This window comes from Hippocampus bargibanti, linkage group LG09, assembly GCF_051943395.1.
Source record: "Hippocampus bargibanti isolate YZ-2025 linkage group LG09, ASM5194339v1, whole genome shotgun sequence".
NCBI classification, from domain to species: Eukaryota; Metazoa; Chordata; class Actinopteri; order Syngnathiformes; family Syngnathidae; genus Hippocampus; species Hippocampus bargibanti.
This window is the reverse complement of record NC_142742.1, coordinates 8,124,551-8,147,113: the sequence shown is the minus strand read 5'-3', so window position 1 is coordinate 8,147,113 and position 22,563 is coordinate 8,124,551. Positions and strand designations below refer to the sequence as shown.

Sequence of the window (22,563 nt, the reverse complement as noted above, 5' to 3'; positions counted from 1 at the left end):
GCGATTGGATAATGTCGCAACATTATTTAACTCATTCACTGCCAGATGATGTGCAAAAATGTATCCACTCCAGTGCCAGGGTTTTTGTCATTTTCACTCAAACTCCAAAACACACAGAATATTGAGTTTTAGGACTACAAAAACATTCAATGCAGTGTAAGAAACACTAGACTCTCATCTTCCATCAGGAAAAACATAGTTAATTTCTAAGTTAAATGGGTCTGGAATTATCTGAGCCTGAAATTGGGGCAGCTGTATAAAATACAATATAATGCATACATACTGAATTGTATTTTATAGCTAAAGCTGTATCAAAGCGCTAACATGGACAAAAAGCAAATGCTCCCCCTTCGTGGAAGTGAAAAAAACATTGCCAGAGGTCTGTCCAGCACTTTATCGACAAACAAAACAAAACCCAAACAAATTCGGGAATGGCGCTCCATGTTACACTTTTTCATTCCTTCGGGACAACGTGGGACTCTAAAGTTGACTGAGATGTACACCAGGACTAGTTTTCCACACCCACTTCCTTTGAGTGCAGACATGGTTTGTTATCAAGACTCCACCACAGGCTGGTGTTAAGCCGAAGAGGACACAAAAGAAAATTACGGTCGAGCAGAAGAAGGAGATCATCGAAAAACGCGAACGAGGTGTGCGTTTGTGTGACTTAGCGTCCCAGTACCAGTACGCTAAGTAGACCATTGCTACATGTGGCTAAGGGTGTTTCTGTGTTGCCTAAGCAATGGTCTCAGGCAATAGAAGAGGTTGATTTTGTTGATTTGGATTAATGGAAATCAGCTAGCAGGGGACATTGTGAGTGAGGGTATTATCGCAGAGAAAGCACGGCAACTTCAAAAGTCAAGTCAAAGTCAAGTCAAAGTCAGCATGCAAGGCACTTATAATGACTTTAACAAACATAATAAACGTGAAAACGGCAATTTGAACTTCACTTGGGTATCATCAAGAGGCAACTACATCAACGACCATCATAAAGGTAAATAAAACGACTATTATCCAGTACAGTGTATTTCTTTTATTACAATCCAATAGCACTTATTTTATTATACATAAAATAAGGTATATTTGGTGTAGTTTTTAGGCTTATTAATGAAAGTTATGTTTTATGGCGACCTGAGAATGGATTATTCTCATTTTTAATGGTTTCTTATTGGAAATACATGTTTGACAGATGAACTTTTTGCCTTACACACAGTTTCTGGGAACCAATTAAGTTCGTAAGCTAAGGTATCACTGTCAATCAAAATATCCATATATATTCATTTGACAAGCATAATCCGTCATAACAGAGTCACCGCCACCACTTGTATGGCAGAAACATTAATAAAGCACAGTGAAACGGAGCCACAATATATGTTATGAGTTTTTCCACAAGCGAAGGCTCAGTCAGTAATGCAGCCGAAAACAATTTATTTTACTCACTAATTAAGTCGCTTATTAATGTTTTGTTGATTTGGTGGACGTTGTTGTTCATAAAACTGAATAATGAAGAGGGCGTTATGCGTGCGCTTGCTCTTGTGATCCTTTTTCTATCGCTTTGTCGCGCCGACTTCAAAGGGCGCATATATGAAAGTGTCTTAACTTATGATGAAGAGTTAAGAGCGTGGAGACTTTAGTTATCAGATATGTGCTAACCACATTAGTTCTCCCGTGTGTCTCTCCCAGGCTGGCTGAGTATTGATCTAATTAAAGTGAGCGTAAGAAAATCGTGCCAAATGTTACGCACGGCTCCACACTTTATCACTATTTATTTGGCACGAGAAAAAAAAAAGCTTTTCTTATGACTCATGTCTCAACAATTAGTTTCACTCCCCATCTTTGCCACCTTACTCGGGATTCTCAGCGCAATTCTTGGCGCGTGCACATGCAAAACTACTGTCCCAGTTTTCATTAGTGTCAATCACTCTGGCGAGGAGGAAGAGGATGAGGAGGAGAAGGCCTGGCATCAGCATCACGCTCAAGACATTTTGCCCCGCCTCATCACATTGAATGACAGCTCCGAGGCACCCCGATATGTCGCTCAACTGCTCAGTGGGGCAGAGAGGTGGTAGGATGATGAGGGAGGCCAGGCTGGGATGGCATGCACGCGCAGACACACGCGCCTCAAATTCACTTTCATTGTGATGAAGCCAAGTCTATATATATATATATCTATATCTCGATGTCTATATCTCTAACTCTCTATATCTATATCTATGTTGCTAGCTAGATAGCTAGATAGATAACTAAATAGGTAGATAGATAGCTACACCGCTACCTAGCTAGATGGAGAGATAGAGAGATATAGAGATGGAGAGATATAGAGATAGATATAGAGATAGATAAAGAGATAGAGAGATAGTTAGACAGCTAGACAGACAGCTAGAGAGACAGCTAGACAGAGATAGATAGATAGATAGATAGATAGATAGATAGATAGATAGATAGATAGATAGATAGATAGATAGATAGATAGATAGATAGATAGATAGATAGATAGATAGATAGATAGATAGATAGATTTTGTTTCGACCATTGAATAATTTATATATCAGTTACATTACAGATCATTTAACTGTTTTTTTAGGGTTAGCAGTTGTCCACGACCACCGGGAATACCAGTTTGTGAGTCATTTGGTATTGGGAAGCACAGAAAGAATAAAGTATTTAGATTACTTCTATTTTATTTTTTATTTGAATCTGAATGATGTTTTATTTTGAAAAATGATTGGATTTTCTCTTATATCTGTGTATAGCACGTTTCGGTTTGCGACCAACTCGTGACATTGTCAGGCTTCGGCTGGAACTGCACAGGTGTTGGTCGATTTAATCAGTGGCAGTTCGTGTCGGGAAATTATTTGTTTCACCCTGTCAGTTTTACTCATGGTTTTGTTTGCTACCTTGGACCTTTTCATTTTGATGACTGTTCTTTGAGATTTTGTTCCTGCCGACTTTATTTAATAAAACTTGTTTATTTACACCATGCTCCTCCCTCCTGCCTGCTTTTTTTGGGGTCCACCAGCACCACCACCACCTTGCAAAGCATAACAGTCAACAGTACGTCCTTCTTGATGCATTTCTATTTCAAAAATACCACAATTTTTATGCAGGCCATATCATATTATTTTGTTTTTAATCCATTACACTTTCAAGGCAAAAATGAAAACATTGCCTAACATTAAACTGGTCCGTTGGACAAAAAAGTTGGAGATTGCTGGAGGTAGAGGGTGCATAAAAGTGTTAATATGATACAAAATGGTGTCTTTTGACATCTTCGGTTTTGTTCGAGAGAATAAAATCTTTCCATGTACATGCCAAGTTTGCATTGATCACACAAACATGCCATGACACAAATAGGAACTTTAACTGGACCGAAATGTGAGTTCGGGAGACCTACCAGGTGTGTTGGCGCCAGCTGTCGGACCGCTGGCAGGAGAAATGGGCCCGGAACCTGAACGGGACTGTTGGGACTGAGTGGAGCCTGCAGGTGAGCCCACGGGGGAGGGTGAAGGTCCGCTCCTCTGGCTTTGAAGGTGTGGCGAGGCGTGGGGAGAGAAAGGTGACTGTCTCTGGGTGCTGGCGCCTGCTTGCTCTCCTTGGTTACTGCTGCTGCTGACAGCTGACCCCAGACCAGCTTCTGTCCCCGTGGGGAGGTCATCAATGGAGCCAGACAGATCCTGGAAAATAAAGACAAAACTGCCGGTGAAACGGCTATGAAGAAAATAAAAATGCATGGTCGTAAATATCCGCAGCATCGCCGATTCATGGACTTTTTAAAAATGAATGTCCATCAGCCAACTCTGAAGTGTGCTGGCTGGTACAGTATGTTCAGCATTTTTTTTTTTAAACATGGCTACCGTTTTGTCACTCTTACAAATAAGATGAACAGTTTATACAGTCGGTGAGTTTCACTAGAGCAACAATAAAGCAGGGACGCCTGAATTTCAGGCAAATGTTTTTTATCGTCCAGCAAACAAGGAGTCGTTTTCTATTGTTAGCATAACAAAGCTGTAGCCATGTACTCTCCCTCTTTCTCTAGTTAGCACTCTGCAAGCGAGGGGATGACATTGGTCAAAGAAGATATGTTCACAAATGGAGATTCACTGTAGTTTCCGGTGTATAAGGCACACCACCAAGGAATGGTGATCTTTCAAACCTTTTCCATATATAGAGAAGAATAACTGGTGTGTGGGACTCCACAAGGGGTCAGCTCTGAGCCCCTTTTTGTTTGCTATAGTGGTGGACAGGCTGACAGACGATGTTAGACAAGAATCTCCTTGGACCATGATGTTTGCAGATGACATTGTGATCTGTAGCGAGAACAGGGAACAGGTGGCGAGGAACTAGACATGTGGAGATATGCCCTGGAAAGGAGAGGAATGAAGATCAGTCGCAGCAAGACGGAGTATATGTGTGTGAATGAGAGGGATCCAAGTGCAAGAGTGATGCTACAGGGAGAAGAGATAAAGAAGGTGGAGGATTTTAAGTACTTGGGGTCAACTGTCCAGAGCAATGGAGAGTGTGGAAAAGAGGTGAAGAAGTGTGTCCAGGCAGGCTGGAGCGGCTGGAGAAAAATGTTAGGTGTGATGTGTGATAGGAGGGTTTCAGCTTGGATGAAAGGAAAAGTGTATAAAACAGTGGTGAGACCAGCCATGATGTTTGGACTGGAGACAGTGCCACTGAAGAAAAGACAGGAAGCAGAGATGGAGGTAGCAGAGCTGAAGATGTTGAGGTTTTCTTTGGGAGTGACCAGGTTGGATAGGATCAGGAATGAGTACATTAGAGGGACAACTCATATTTTTTGGACATGTCCAGAGGAGAGAGAGTGACAAATCGGGAGAAGGATCCTGAGCCTTGAACTGCCAGGCAGGAGACCGAGAGGAAGACCGAAGAGGAGGTTTATGGATGTGGTCAAAGAGGACATGAAGGTAGCTGGTGTTAGAGAAGAGGATGCACAAAACCGGGATAGATGGAGTACATTGATTCGCTGTGGCGACCCCTGAGGGGAAAAAGCCGAAAAGAAAAGAAGAACTCCATCATAAGAATGTTTTCTTGCTTGACAGCCATTGGAAGCCATTGGAAGCAAGCAGCGAATATGCCAGCAACATTTTTGATTTGGGATATCAGTGCCATTTGTATGTGAAGCGGATTAATGTGGGACAGGAGATGTGAAACAATCTCTTTTCGTCAATGGATGCTACAGCTTCATGTTTGCTTTCAACATTTAACTTGTAGCAAACGTGCATATTTCACCATGATGTCCCTGAGCCACTGGTGAAAAGGACGCTTTGATCCTCTCCTCTTTCATCTAGGCCTGCTTCTCACGACAGACGGTGCAGAAAGTGCTTAGGATTGAAGGACTGTCTGTGTCTTTTGTGTTGTGTAACACTATTTGCTATTTAGGTTTTTTGTTGTTGTTTTGATTCAAGATGGCGCTGTGAGAGTTGCTGCCTTTGCAGCAGGTCCCGTATTTTGTTTTTCTACTTCTTCCTTTCATCACTTTGCTGCTGTGATATGTCCATTACTCCCTTGCGAGCCCAATAAAGGCTTATCCAATACAATCCAAAGATGCTGCATATGAAATAATTGGAACATATGGTATTATATTGGGGATATACAGGAATATACTGTGTAAGTGTGGGCGCGCACGGCTGTGTGCATTCGTCGTGCTTTTATCTCGATGCAGGGATTCCTCATCAATACTGCCAAAATAACACGACAGAAGAGCAATAATGATGGAATGTGAATGAAGCCTGGATGAGATGAAATTTGACGGCTGGCCCCGAAATACACTTTCTATCATTCACACAGACATTAGAAACACACACACATTTTCCGACTGCCGGCTGAGCCTGGTCTGTATCTCAAAAATGAGGAGGAAATCACCTGTGAGTGACCCCGGTTTGTTGCTGAGTATTCGCTGAGGGGGAAAGTGGAAGAGTCGCGGGTGGATGCCAGCTGACGCCACCCGCTCCACAAACAAGCTCAGCGACCCTTCTGTCGGATCACATCTGAGACACGTGCCCGCAAAGGTGACAGCGGCCAACATCGGTTTGTCATCCTGTTTGCACAAAATCGGAGTTTCCCCTTCTCTCTTATCATCCTTGCTACGGTTGCGTGCTTACTGTACACATGCACAAACATACTGCAGAGTACAACACGAACCCACATGCCCGCTGTAGTAACCCCTGTCCCTGAAATGATTGAGCAACAAGAATTGCAACTTTCTTTTTGGTCATATGACACATTTTTTACACTGTACACATCACTTTCTATGCGGCAAAGGTTGTTCTAAAATCCTCCATGATTAACATTGAGAAAGAGCTCCGCCTCTCACAAAACGGAAAAAAAGGCAGCGATTGCACGCGCAATCGTCTATCATTTTAAACCGTGACACAATATCATGCAACAAAGCAATCCTGCCCTAAGTAACTAATTGTTAATATTTCATCACACAGAAAGAAAGAGAAATAGGGGAGAAGTGAGCATTTAGACGCACCACACAGAAGAAGGGGGAGATATAAATAATAGCTACTATCCAAATTGTTCATTCATAAAAACAAATACATAAATAAACACATAAAAAATGAATAACGAACTAACTAACTAGCTAATTTATTACCTAGCTACCTAACTAGCTAGCAACCAAACAAACAAAGAAATAGCTAGTATCCAAAGTGTTCCTTCATATAAATAAACAAGTAAATAACTAACTAACTAACTCACTCAATAGTTAACCTACTGGCTAACTAGCTAGCTAACTGCGTGTCTGAAGAACTAGCTAGCTACCTCATTAACCAACCAAATAAATAAATAAATAAATGTGCCTACAATACACCTACTAGCTGGCTAACTAGCTAACTAACCAGCTAGCTAACTAGCTGACTATGTATCTAAAGAACTGGCTAGCTACCTCACTAACCAACCCAATAAATAAATAAATAAATAAATAAATAAATAAATAAATACATTCTAGCCTTTCTGTGTCTCCTCTGTAGAGTTTGCTTATTCTTCCGGCTACCCCGACCCTCTGTCCCCCTATTCATTGGCTGTGATTCAACACAAGTAGTATTTTTAGTCCAAGAAGTATTTTTTGTGCATTCATGTAGCCATGTTGTTTTTTTGGCCTTCAAAAGAAGTGTTTGTTGGTTAGTGTCTGCTTGTTGTCGTTAATGCAATGTTAACGCAAAGCTATTGTTCCCCATCATGTCGCCATGATAAGTGTCTACCCGCTCTACTAGCAAATAGTCTGGCATCAACTAATCTCGCTTTACTAAACACTTATTTTTCCTGCCTCACCCTTGTCACCACTTCATGTTCTAGCCAATCAGAACTGGAAGCTAGTTTTCCAATGAGCAGCATGCTGCTCTATACAACACAGGTTACCATGACAGCCAGCGTGTCCATAGCGATGGTTTTTCCAAAGACGCAAACAACGAGCTAGCGTGTTGAGCGGCTAGGTTGTTAACCCATGTGTTCATTCCGTGAATGGACGAGAATAATTGCATTTCGCCTAATTGGGTGCTGCTGTTGCCAGCTTTTATTCAGTGGCAGTTTAAGGGCGGTAAAATGCCTATCAGTAATTTGTTTAGAGGCTCGTTTGGATAATACACACACTTAAGCACAGCTGTGTGGCCCAAGACCAAAAAAGTAGCAGCGCTAATACAATGAAAGGGTGGTAAAACTTAACACCCTGCGACTATATAAATACCCATTTCGTATACGCCCATAATAATAGTAAAACACTATCATAAAAAAATAATAATAATACAACGCTTCTTTAGTTTCATGTTTTCTTACCCACACTCTTCCTGTATTTTACATTTGATCCATGTCACGGGCCACAGAATTTTGTGAGTACTGCAGTCACACAAGCCAGTCAGCTAACCATCCAAACAGACATGCGGTTGTAGCATCCAAACATCCCACAATCGGCAGCCGCAATCCAAAGTGGCCCAAATCCAATTTGTTTGGCTCTCGGCTGCAAATTGCTCTGTGTATTGAGTCTCCAAATAGCTGTCAACCTCTCCTGCTTTGGCGTCCTGTACCGCTTAATTCACTCCTGGAGCATGTAATTGTCATAATAAGAAAAATATTGAGGCGATAATAAGTTACTTTGAGATGGCTACCATCAGCCCACCCTCCCCCCCCAACCTCCCACACACACAAAATGTGTATATAATGGCCCGAGTCTTCCATCGGCACATTTCACACAACATTGGAGAGGCAGTTGCTCGTGACCCTTCACCTTGCTGGCATTGGCACCTGTCTACAATGCCTTTGTGTATGTGTGTGTGTGTGCGTATCTGTGTGAGACAGACGCACGATGTGGCTGTGCTGTCACAGTGAGACACGCATGGCTACTGATGCAGCCAAGGGGGACAGATGAGACTATGTGTGCATGCAAGTACCAGTATGTGGAGAGTGATGGATTACAGATCTCTATGTCTAGTAATTGAGTACCGTATTTTCCGGTGTATCAGTGATGGAGAACAAGAAGTTATCATATTTAAAGGACAACTGACGTCACTTTTTTGTTTCTTATCTGACATCAGAAAAACGTTTTATAGCATCTAAAATACCCAAAACACGCAGTATGATATTTTTAGTCAAATGCAAAACACCAATAAAAATGACTTAAAGTGTCCAAAATTTGCAAAAAAATTGAGCTGTGAATTGGGCATTTTCAGAAAGTCCCGCCCCCAGTTCGTGACATCACGCCAAGACGTCTTGCATTGCTGGAGAATCAAAACAATGGCTTCAGATTTGGAGAATATGCTTTCTTGTTACACATCCAGTTATGACTATGATTCAAATAGTTCTTAAGAGGAAAGTATACATGTTTGCAATCGATAAAATAATTTATTTCATGCCATTTTGAGGCAACATCGGGGGGAAACGTCTCACCGAAAAAGAGGCACAAAATGGCGACGTCCTGTGGCCACCTCCATTTCCACAGGCTGATAAATTCCTTATATGGAGCTTGGACGCCCTCTTCTGGCGGATTTTGGGTGCAACACGAGGTCCCCAGACCAAACAAGTACAGCAAAATACATTGACGTGATGGAAGAACCGCTACAATGCATCTTTTTTTCCGGTTAGGGGCGTTCCTTGAGTGACGTCACGTACGAACTCGTCACCAACTCAAAAACAAGACTTCCTGAATATTCAGCGCGAGTCTTAAAACGTAAAATATAGCTATATGCGGTGGAATCTTATTAAAATACGCTCAGTAGAAGTCATTTGAAGCCATTTTACAAAATATGGTTGTCCTTCAACGCTTTTGGGTGCGCCTCATACATGGGAAAATAGGGTATTAAGACTATTATTCTGTGTTTCATGGCTGGATTTATACTCCAGAGCGATTTATAATCTGGAAAATATGGTACATATCTTTTGAGACTCCTCATAGTTTTATTTATATATTTATTCATATACTTATTTATTTATTTGTGATTTTATTTATTTATATCCCCCTGTAGAAGTAGTTAGTAGTCCATAACCCTTTCTCTACTCTCTACTATAGTGCCTGATGATGTGATGTGCCTTATATTTGGAAACATTTTAAATATTTAAATATTATATTTGGAGAACATTTTTCATTGATTGAAGGTGCACCTTTTTGTCCGGTGCACCTCATATATTAAAAAAGTTTGAAAATACACCTTTCATTGGAGGTGCACCTTATACGCCGGTGCGCCTTATAAACTGGAAAATACGGTGTGTTTAATTTTTTTTAATGATCAATCGATTGCATATCAATTATACTGTAATGGAAAAGCAAAATTATTACAACATTGTCCAAATACGTGTGCATTAATATATACGGAAAAGACAGTGCCTTCCACTGCGGCGATTGAGGAGAACTTTTCCAGAGTTTCTCTTTATATTGATTTATTTTTATGTATCCATAGGACCTGTTTTGTCTGGATCAAAAGTAAAAAGCACATTACAGTATTACATATACACCGTGGTACTCAATATACCTAAAGAAAATAAGACCTTTGTGCATACAAAGGTGAGCTTTATTCGTTGTTTCCGTTCTCTGGGTAAATATAATGATGTGAACTGTAATTAAGTCCGATAGCTCTGCTTGGTAGGCCTGAGGGATAACTCTGCTCATTGCAGCAACGCACACATTTGTCGTCTCCAGACGCTTTGCCTTCCATCTTTACGGTGCTGTGGAGACTTGAGGGGAAAGGCTATTACATAAAAATGTTTATTCACCCCCCACCCCCTCACCCCCGCATCCCCGCCCTCACACACAACTGTCGTCTGAGGCAAAATCCAAATAAAAGGCCATGCAAATGAAGCCGAATGGGCTTCTTAGTGTGTGTATGTGTGTGTGTGTGTGTGTGTGTGTTGTTTGTAGACAATTTGTAAACAAAACCTCACCGTTTTTCCACTTTTATTTCCATTATGGATATTTAATTTTTAATATATTTTGTAATCTCCAGTACCAGGGTTTTTGTCATTGTCACTCAAATCCCAGGACCCACTGAATATTGAATTTTAGGACAACAGTATCATTCAGATACTGTACATTCAGAATCGACTCTCTTCTTTCATCAGATAAAAAATACTTAATTCCTTAATTATTTGGGTCTCGAGTTATATGAGCTTGAAACGGGGGCGCCTGTACAAAATAATATACAGTATTGGTTTATATAGCGCTTTAACAACAGCTGAAGCTGTAACAAAGCGCTAACATGGAAAAAAGGGAAATGCTGCCTCCTAATGAAAAACAAAAAACATTGCCAGAGGCCATGACCAGCGCTTTATCAGCACAAAAGCATCAAAAAACAAAACCCGAACAAAGCTCATTTATTTAGTTTTTCTACTTCTTTCTTTCCTTTCCTCTTCCTTTCATAACTTTGCTGCAGTAAAATGTAAATTTCTCCACTGTGAAAGTGGAGAAACTCCAAAGTTCTTATCCCGTGACTGTGAAGTGTCCTTGAGAGTTTTGAAAGGTGCTTACAAATTAAATGTATTAATATTATTATTATTATTATTATTATTATTATTATTATTATTATTACATCCAATCCAAACCAAATTCAGGAATGGCGCTTATGTCATATTTTCAATTCCCGAATACATTTGTGAATGCCAGTCAATGAATTAAAAATAAAAGACTGATACCCCCAAAAGATCTTTCATGTTGTTTGCTATTTCCTGTTTTTGTAAAAAAATAAAAAATAAAAATAAACAATCAGAAACACCAAGACCAACGCGCTAGTTAATTCAACGCCATTGACGGTTATAGACGTTAAATCGGCTGAGGGTTTATTTATTTTTTTGGGCTTATAAAACCCGAACAATCTCTTCACAATAGCACAGGGAGGTGGTCAAACATTTGTTTGGGTTGCGGATTTGGACAGATTGAGGTAATTATAATAGTCACAGTAACTTCTTGGCATGAGACGTTCATGTTTGTAGTAAGATAGCGGGCTAGCGGAGTGCTAACACCCGCCCCACTTAAGCCTCTCGTGAAGTGCGATACGCGATGGCTGCTTTGAAAGGCACATTTGTGGGGTGCCAGAACCATTAAAGGACAACCGACACCATTTTTTTGTTTTCTAACTGACACCAGAAAAACGTTTTATAGCATCTAAAATGCCCAAAACACACAGGCTGATATTTTTAGTCAAATGAAAAACACCAATAAAAATGACCTCAGAAAGTTTCAGAACGGTCCCGCCCCCTGGTTCGTGACGTCACGCCAAGATGTCTTGCGTTGCTCGGGAATCAAAACAATGGCATCAGATTCGGAGAAGATGCTTTCTTTTAACTAATCCAGTTATGAATATGATTCAAATAGTTCTGAAGAGGAAAGCATAAATGTTTGCAATCGATTAAAGAAGCCCTTTTGTATCAATCCGAGCCGTCAAGACTCCAATGTAGCGCAGAAAAGATGGCGCCCCAGCTCCATTGAAAATGGGCTGATATGTCTGCTGGGAATTTGTGTCAACTCGTATCAAATAGTAGTCTAGGTGCAACACACAACGATTCACCATCGTATTATGTATGTATGTGTTTTCCTTCTAATTTTGCCATCAACACGGATCAACACGAAGTTTTCAGACCAAACAAAGTACCCAAAATGCATTGTGTCACATCATGTCAGGCATCGTCATCAACTCAAAAACAAGACTTCCTGAATATTCAGCGCGAGTCTTAAAACGTAAAATATAGCTATATGCGGTAGAATCTTTGTAAAATAGGCTCAGTAGAAGTCATTTGAAATAATTTTACAAATTATGGACACAACTTGTCTGGAGGCGTCGGTTGTCCTTTAAAACTGCAAAAACACTGAAATCTGGTGTTGCTTAAAGCCACGCCAAAGAGATTAGCGTTGAGTTCTTCTGATTGTTCCGGATTAAACAGCAAGTAGCCCGGGGCGCCGTTGTTTTTTTTTAGCCAGTGGACCGCGCCATTCATGTGATCATTTTCTGAATAATGCCTTCTCATTGATCAAAAATCCATCCAATGTTGTTTGATTGTGTTGATTAGTGGCACTGCAGCATCTAGCATGGCGCTTCCCCACTCACCCGAGAGAACTCCAGAAACGACGCCAACGTCTAATGTGTGAGATGGAGACGGAAGGAGAGAAATATAAAGAGCCCCAATTTCTCATTTCTAATTCAGCTGCTCGTTTAACTTAACCTCTCTCTTCTCAGCAATTAACGCACATGCCACATCCTTCACGGCGCATACAGCCCAGGCTAAATAATGCAAAGGGGCATCCAGCGCCCGCATCCTTTATCATCCCAAATGACATGCATTTGCATATCTCCCCAGTCAATTAGAGTGCAGCGGCATAATCAGCCCATAATTGGGTGAGAGTGTCTGTAATCACCGACCCTGGCGCACCGACAGGGCCGTTTGGAAGAGGTGGGGGCGGTTGGGGGGGGAGGTTGCTTTTGTGTGTGTATGTGCGTGTGACAGTCCGTCTAACTGTAGTCAAACTAACACTACTTCAAACTAATACATTTAAAGGACAACCGACGTTTCCGGACTAGTTTTGTAAAATGGCTTCAAATGACTTTTACTGAGCGTATTTTACAAAGATTCCACCGCATATAGCTATATTTTACGTTTTAAGACTCGCACTGAATATTCCGGAAGTCTTGTTTTTGAGTTGGTGACGAGTCCGTAAGTGACGTCACTGAAGGAACGCCCCTGACCGAAAAAAGGACACATTGTAGGAGTCCTTCCATCACGTCAATGTATTTTGCTGTGCTTGTTTGGTCTGAAAATGTCGTGTTGCACCAAAAAGAGGCAGAAGAGGGCGACCAAGCTCCATATAAGGAATTTATCAGCCTGTGGAAATGGAGGTGGCCACAGGAGGTCGCCATTTTGTGCCTCTTTTTTTGGTGATACATTTCACCCCCAATGTTGCCTCAAAATGGCACGGAATAAATTCTTTAATCGATTGCAGATGCTTTCGTCTTCAGAACTATTTGAATCATATTCATAACTGGATGTGTAACAAGAAAGCAGATTCTCTGAATCTGAATCCATTGTTTTGATTCTCGAGCAATGCAAGACGTCTTGGTGTGATGTCACGAATTGGGGGCGGGACTTTCTGAAAATGCCCAATTTTTGCAGCTCAATTTTTTGCAGATTTTGGACACTTTCAGTCATTTTCATTGGTGTTTTGCATTTGACTATTATATCACATTGCGTGTTTTGCGTATTTTAGATATTATAAAACGTGATGTCGGTTGTCCTTTAAACACACAATCTAACTTCTTCTCCCTTCTTCTGGACCCTCCGCACCCTGCCCACCACCTTTTCCAGCGACTCTCCTCAGGCAGGCGCTACCGATCCATGCGCACTAAATCCAGCAGATATTTAAACAACTTCTTCCTCTAAACAGTAACCCAAATATAACTGTATAGTGCCTCTTTGCAGGTTTTTTTTAATGATGATAGTAGTGCATACTTGGCAATAAAGATTATTCTGATTCTTACGTGCACTCTCACCCTCCTTTGGACCATCTCTTGGATTTCTCTAAAAGCAATCCGAATCTTTAAAAAGGTCAAAAACTGTCCCCGTTCACACTGCGTAATGTTCACGTCGCTCTCCATTTCAATAAAAAAAAAACATTAACGCCTGAAAAATGACATTCACTTGAAGATGGTTGCTTTGAAATTTGTCCGGTTGCCAGCAGTCAAGGGGGGGGGGGGGGAAGTATTTCATAATGACATCACATTTGCAGTCCTCAAACTCTGCTTGAGGGGAAAATAAATATGTTTTTCTGTCAACATGTATTTGTGTATTACAGACAGTGTATTGTCGGTGTTCAAATACCTGACATGTTTCGGCGACTACTTCCGCCTTCGTCTGTAATTATTGTTATCAAGTAAAATGAATTTAGTCCACTCCAGTGCCAGGGTTTTTGTCATTTTCACTTAAATTGCAGAACCCACAGAATATTGAGTTTCAGGACTACATACACATTGAATGCAGCGTAAGAAATCTTAAAATATCTTCTTTCACCAGAAAAAAAAGAGTTAATTCCAAAGTTATATGGGTATGGAGTTATCTCATCTTGAAATGAGGGTGGCTGTACGAAATGCAATACAATACAATACATATTGATTTCTAGAGCGCTTTAACAACAGCTGAAGCTGTAACAAAACACTAGAATGGACAAAAAGCACATACTGCCCGCTCGTGAAAGCGAAAAAAAAAAAAAAAAAACATTGCCAGAGGTTGCCTCGCCAGCGCTTTATCGGCACATTGCCTCGCAAGAAAAACAAAATCCCGAACAAATTCGGGAATGGCGCTCCACGTCACACTTTTTAATTCCTTTATGAATTCGGGAATGGCAGCTAATGAGTTAATCATGTGGGACTCTAAAGTTGTACACCAGCAGCTCATGTATTTTGTTTTTCTACTTCTTTCATTTCTTTCATATGTTTGCTGCTGTGAAATATGAATTTCTCCACTGCGAGACTAATAAAGGTAAATCCAATCCAATCCAAGTTGCTGGTTAACCTCTTTACTCTCCCTTTTTAAGACTTTCTAGATATTTGTATGAAAGTGACAGATATCTGCGAGTAAATGACACCAGACGTTTGTAGTTGTCAATAGAGTCAAAAGATAGCAGAAAATAAAATGTTTCAATGAGAAAAGGTTGTGGATTGGTGAATTGAAGCTCCTCCCTTCAATTAAACATAGTTGCTTAGCAACAAAGCAATCCTTTTATATTTGACACCAAAAAAGCAAACGTTTGAGTTTCCTTAAAGCTCAGTTTTCAACCTCTTTGCTTTAATATTTCATCCATACAATTTCCATCTTTCTGGGAAGTCTTGGCAAGATTCTAGAAGAGAGGTGGGCAAACTATGGCCCGCGAGCCGGCCCCTTTGGTCTTTTTAAGCCGGCATGCCAAAAGTAGGTGCCAAACTGAGGTTCGATGTACACACTTGATCATCTCATTTTGTAGCAAATAATCCTAACTCTGTTATATTTTGTATATTTTGAAATGGTTTTTGGGCAATACAGCACTTAATGCTTGTGCTGTAACACATGTATGTTGTTAACATACTTGGACTTCGTACAGGACATTTGATTGGATTGGATTTTACCTTTATTAGTCTCGCAGTGGAGAAATTTACATTTCACAGCAGCAAAATTATGAAAGGAAGATGAAAGGAATGAAAGAAGTTAGGACGGCGGAAAAAATCATTGGCACCGCCCTACCCACTCTCGAGGACTTGCACACTGCAAGAATCCAAACTAGGGCGCGGAAAATCCAACTGGACCCTCCGCACCCTGCCCACCACCTTTTCCAGCTACTCCCCTCAGGCAGGCGCTACCGATCCATGCGCACCAAATCCAGCAGACATTTAAACAGCTTCTTCCCCCAAGCCATTAACTCTTTGAACTCTTTGAACTCTTTCAACAGTAGCCAAAATGGAACTTTATAGTGCCACTTAGCAGTTTTTTTTGACGACGATACTAGTGCTGCGTGTTCTACCGGAAACAAATTCCTTGTGTGTTCTACATACTTGGCAATAAAGATGATTCTGATTCTGATTCTGAAGTAGAAAAACAAAATACATGAGCACTCATAGAAAACCATCATTTTAGATTTGACACCCAAAAAAGTTAATGGAAAAAACATTGACAGATGCCCCCCCCGAGAGAAAAATCAATACCCGAACACACTCGGGAATGCCGCTCCATGTCACTTTTCAATTACAGAATACATTCGGGAATGGCAGCAAACGAGTTAAAAAATAAACATCTAAACTAAACATCCAAACTAAAATGCAATCAAATTCACTGAAAAATGCAATTGACACGAAATCAGGAAAGGTTTAAGCCGAAAGTTCTTCACTTGTACAGCCGTTGTCATTGACTCCCAATTGAATGTCTAAAGTCATACAAACCACGACTCTTTAAATACACAACAAAGCACAACGTAAGTAACAGCCCAGGAACACAAAGAAAAGGCTGCAGACACACGAGGGGCAAAATTCCCCTTCTGGTCCCTTTTAGAAGTCGACTATCAAAGTCATTTCATGACAAGTTTTGCGGGCAGCTTTGAAGCAAAGTTACCGCATAGTCTTTGGATTTCCTGCTCAAAAGAGAATGACCATTTTTTTCGTTTTTTCTTTCCTTTTGTGAGACAACGTTTGCTTTAATACACTCTAAGTTCCTGTTCCTCAGAGGCTTTAGTGGCATCCTCTGAACATGGTGAATAAAAGGATGAACGGAGTAAGGGAAGGCATGAGAGAGATATAGAGAGTAAGATGATGTCAAGTGCGCTGGAGGTGTGTTTCAGTGCGCATAAGAACGGGGGAAAAAAGAACGACAAGGCTAGTTCCCATCTGCAGTGCCATCCTTTTATGTTTGAAGGGCTGCTTTTCGTGTTTACTCAAAGCTCTTCAATGCCCACAATGACACACATGCCAGCCTCTTCTCTGAAGTGGCTATTTTTTTTTTCAGTCTCCAAGGTAGCTTCGTGCTGGCAAGGAAGCCAAGGGTAGCCGAGGAGGTGAAAGTACTGATTTAAATTTTTTTTTTTTTTACATTTTAAGGGCACAAACTCAGTTTGAGATGTTTGCACTTCATATCAGCGATGATTTATTTCAGATAAAATTTAAAAGACTTGCTATTACTTTATTATTGTAATTTATTGGTCAAACTGTACTTTAAAGGACAACCGACACCATTTTTTTGTATCCTAACTGACATCAGAAAAACGTTTTATAGCATCTAAAATACCCAAAACGCGCAGGCTGATAATTTTAGTCAAATGCAAAACGCCAACGAAAATGACAAAATATATATATATATATAGTAAAGTCTCGTTATATCGATATTCCAGGGAGTCAGAAAAAATATCGATATAATCGGGACTATCGATATATCCGACCCTGTTTGCATGTAATTTTCTCCGTGCGTGCATAGAAATAGTATCGATATAACCGGGACTATCGATATAACGTTTGCATGTACTTTACTGCGTGCATAGAAATAGTATATATATATATATATATATATATATATTTATATATATATATATATATATATATATATATATATATAAATAACTGAAAAGGCCTTAAAAAATCATTTCGCATCGCAGAAGGAGGAAATATTGATTCCTTTTTTTCAAGTGGTGCCTTTCTCTGTTTAATCCCTCATTTCACGACTCTCTGGGGATCTGTGGCATTTCTTGTCAGCCAGCCAACTTCGTGCTACAGAGACGTTATGTATCACTGTCAAAATGACTGATCAGACAGAGGGAGCGGAGAAAAAGGGAAGGGGGAGAGTCAGCTTGACTCCATACTCCCCGCCTAACTCTCACTGCCCCCGCTGGACATGCCTGTCAGGCTGTCCGCCTTGGTAATCCATCAGGTCCCACCACTGATCAATAATGTGATTGGTGGAATTTTGAGACATAGCTTGTTGCGATATGCACACGCCGGTGGGAAAAAGAAAAGACAAAGAAAATTAACGACTGTCTCTGAAAAATAACCTAAAATAAAACAGATTTGTCTACACAAATACCATATTTTCCAATGTGTAAGGCGCACCCAAGAGCCTTTATTTTCACCAGTGGGAGAAAAAAAAATAAAAGAAAAAGAAAATTAACTGTTTCTGAAAAATAACCTAAAATAAAACTGATTTGTCTGCACGAATACCGTATTTTCCGGTGTTTAAGGCACACCCAAACGGATTGATTTTCTTCAAAAGATGACCCTGCGCATTATACGCTGGTGTGCCTTATATGTGACGTAATATTGAGCCAAAAGTGGTCTCGCAACGACTGACAGAAGCCATCGACTCCATTTGCCCCTTTCGAAGAATTTGCGCGTAACCCCAGCCTCTACTGTAGCGCCTTGTAGAGTGATGTACTTTTATGTCTATATTATATTTAGAAAACGTTTTTCATTCATTGAAGGTGCACCTTATAGTCCGATGCGCTTTATATATGGAACAACTTTGAAAATACACCATTCATTGGGGGTGTGCCTTATATGCAGGTGCGCCTTATACACCGGAAAATACGTTCGATGGCATTGGTTCCAACTCACTTATGAAATGAATGAGAACAAGCATTACAGAATAAGTGTTGGAACAGGCTCAAAACTGAAAAATGGGATTATTTTCCGGTGTATAAGGCGCACCCCCAAAGAATGGTGTATTTTCTATCTTTTTCCATATATAATGTGCCCTGGACTATAAGGCGTAACTATAGTAAATGAAAAAGATTTTCCAAATATAATATACATGTATAAACATAAAAGTTTTCCAAATATAAGGCTTCTATATGGAAAAACGTTGAAAATACATCATTCATTGAGGATGCGCCTTATAATAATAATAATAATAATAATAATAATAATAATAATAATAATAATAATAATATCATCATCATCATCATCATCATCATCATAATAGTGCATTTAATTTCCAAGCGCCTTTCAAAACTCTCAAGGACACTTTACAGTCACAGGATTTTTTTTTTGTGCGGGTGAGCAGTGGCAGCCATTCGCGCCAGCGTTCACTCCACCCGGAAGTAACACAGCAGCAAAGTTATGAAAGGAAGAGGAAATGAATACTCCAGTGAGCCTTAAATATGGTATTTTATCTTCATTCCGTTGAAATAAGTGACGTGGGACGAACTGTTATTATTGAGCGGGAAAGTAAATTCTTAAATCGATTGGGTTAAAAATAACCCAATATTTTTTATAGGGTGCGTTCAGAGCAGAAAATCTGAAAAAATGCAACACATTCTTTGGGTTGAAAATAATCCAAAATGTTATTTTTAAAAGGTGCGTTCAAAAGCAGATAATCTGAAAAAAAACACAACCGATTTTTCTTTGTCTTGCAATTAAAAAAAAATCAAACAAACCAGACAAAAATGACAACAATGGCTGAACATTTTATAATTGAATGGAGAATTTCCGCTTTATGATGTCAGTAAATCACACACACACACACGCACATGCACACACGCACACGCACACGCACACGCACACACACACACACACACACACGCACACGCACACGCACACACACACACACACACACACACACACACACACACACACACACGCAGCCGTCCCATTCCAGCACGGGTGTCATTCCACAGTCTAACTTTTAAATGGTGACAAACAAATTAGGCTCGGCATCAAAGAGACTTTTCAAAAAGCCATTTCTCTCTATTCCAGTTCAAACAGAAGCCTGCTTGGTAAACAAGGCTGAGGGAATTCACTGCGCAAGTTGGAGATACAAACAGTCGGAGGTACACCGCAACAAAGACGTCAGGGGGGCGGGGGGGAGCAGTGGAGGGCTGCAATTCATCACAGGCTCAACAAAGCAAATGTGACTGACTGGCCATGAGCGTAGGAACAAAACAAAAAATATTTCTTAATTGGAAAAACTACCCTCCTCCATTATCAACTGTTCCTTCCTTTTTCCCCAATTTCTTGCTCCTCAGTGTGACTGGATGATCATTGCCCTCCTCTCCTTTCCTCCCCCCACTTCATCTTCATTAAAATAATTCACTTTTAGTTATTACAGGCCCCCCCTAACTTAAATTAGAAGACAGATGGAGCTGCAGGAGGAAAGAAAGAAATGAGGGAGGGACGGGCGAAGGGCGGATTAAAAAAAAATAAACAACCCTGGCTTTTGAACACCTATGTGAGAGTTTACTTTTATTTATTTATGATTAAAGCAAGACATTCAGAAAATGGCCTTGCTCCGCACAGCACCCCCAGTAAAATCTCATTTGTCTGGAATTTAGTTGAAGATGAATAAATAAATAAATAAATAAATAAATAAATAAATAAATAAATAAATACAGAAATACATAAATAAATACATAAATGTATCATTTTAGTTATGGTTTTATTGTTGTGTGCTTTGTTTTTGTTGTAAAGTGCTTGAAATTAATGTACTATTATTATTATTATTATTATTATTATTGTTATTATTATTATTATTATTAATGTGTTCTACACGGCAGTCATCTGTCACGGTTTGCAAGGTTGTGGAGGTAGTGGAGGTAGCATGGTGTATTTGACACATTTTATAAAATAAAGTCGACAGGAACAAAATCTCAAAGTCATCAAAGGTCCAAAGTAGCAAACAAAACCATGAGTAAATCATGACAAGGTGAAACACACCTGAGAGGGTGAAACAAAACAATGACCCGACACTGAATGGTCATGCCGGGAGTCCCTTTAACAGTCATCAGAATAAAAAGGTCCAAAGTAGCAAACAAAACCAACAATGACCTGACACTGAATGGTCCTTTTAACTGCCACTGAATAAAACGACCAACACCTGTGCAGCTGCAGTCGAGGCCACCGGTTGGTCGCAAACCGAAACGTGACATCATCGAATCAATCCTGTATTCTTCCATCATCGTTTGATTCGGGGGCGCCACAAAAATGGACAAAATACGAGTTCAACGGACAGTTAGGACAACGGAAAAAAAAATCATTGGCACCGCCCTAGTCACTCTCGAGGATTTGCACACTGCAAGAACCAAGAAAAGAGCGTGGAAAATCCTACTGGACCCACCGCACCCTGCTCACCACCTTTTCCAACAATTCCCCTCAGGCAGGCGCTACCGATCCATGCGCACCAAATTATGATGATACTAGTGCAGCGTATTCTACCAAAGACAAATTCCTTGTGTGTTCTACACACTTGGCCAATAAAGATGATTCTGATGCTGGAAAATGGCAGACGGAAGCCCACCCTCCCCATTGAGCCCCCATTAGCGATGCAATGAGACAAACCTGTGACATCAAGTCACATGGCGTGCTGAGCATTGTGGGTAAGGCGAAAGGAATCCGTCTCCTCACAACACTCCATTGACAGCCTCGGTTCTCCCTCGACTGTCTGGGTTTTTTTTTTTTTTGCAATTACAATCAAACAGCAGCATGCAGGCCCTTAAGCACTGACTGACAGTTTGGATTAACCGAGACGTGGGGATGCTGCGTACGGTTGTGTGCAAGTGCACACACGTCTGCTTGTCTGTCAGGCTGTCCATCTTTGTGTGTATTGCTTTTGTATGTGCAGCGTGTTCCGGCGTCACTTTGGATCTGTGTCTCCACCTATCCAACAGTTGATTTTGGGAGGATGTGTGTGTGTGTGTGTGTGTGTCTATGCGCACTGTAGGTTTGGTTGTGTTATGTTAATGTCAGGAAATGTGTTTATTTGGTCATAAATTTGGTTGTACATCACAAAATACAGTGCTACCTTGGCTTACGAACTTAATTGGTTCCCAGACAGAGGATGTAAGGCGAAAAGGGTGTATCCCAAAAATTAATTTCCCATAGGAAACCATTAAAATCAGAATCATCCGTTCACATGTCCCCATAAAACATAATTTTCTACTTTCTAATTTTCTAAGCCTTAAAACTACACAAAATATACCTTATTTAAAATGTGATATGGTATTATAATTAAAGAAATAAACTGTACTGTTTAATAAAGTCATTTTATTTACCTTTGTGATTGTTGTTGATGGCTTGATGGAATGGAGTGGCTGGTTTCCTCAGCATTAAACACTTGATGAGGACGGTAACCTACTTTCACCATCTTGCGGAATGATCCCTTGTAGATGCTTTCTCCGCGAGATTTGTATCTAACTCCTCATCAATTGTGTATTTTAACCTTGCAGTCTACACACTGCCTTTAAACTATCAACTATCAAAGTTGAAACTCTCTCACTGTAGTATGCCTGTCTCTTTCATGTTTAAACCACCTCCCCTCACTGTTGTGTTCTTGACCAATCACGTGGCTTTAACCGCAGACTGGGGGCGGGGAATAGAGGACAAAAAAAAAAGTCGGCAGCCATTTTCTTTTTGGAGAACGGCTTCACTCTCTCTCTGTCTGTAACCCCCCCCGACCACCACCACTGCGTTCTTGACCAATCATGTAGCTTTAACCGACGACTGGGGGCGGTGAATAGAGGGCCAAAACAAGCCGGCTGCCATTTTCTTGTCAGGAGAATGGGCTCGACACATCACTCATCGTGGCAGCTCTGTGTGTATCCCAAAATTCATATCCCAAAGTTCGTATGCC

General features: G+C 40.5%; 1 protein-coding gene across 1 annotated transcript in view; it reads right to left on the bottom strand.

Moving 5' to 3' along the window:
• arid1b (AT-rich interaction domain 1B) overlaps nucleotides 1–22,563 on the bottom strand; it is a 229,321-nt gene that overhangs the window by 75,153 nt on the left and 131,605 nt on the right. The window contains exon 5 of the mRNA XM_089003853.1: nucleotides 3,395–3,674. Coding sequence (XP_088859979.1) covers nucleotides 3,395–3,674 — 280 coding nt within the window. The remainder of the gene's footprint in view (nucleotides 1–3,394; nucleotides 3,675–22,563) is intronic.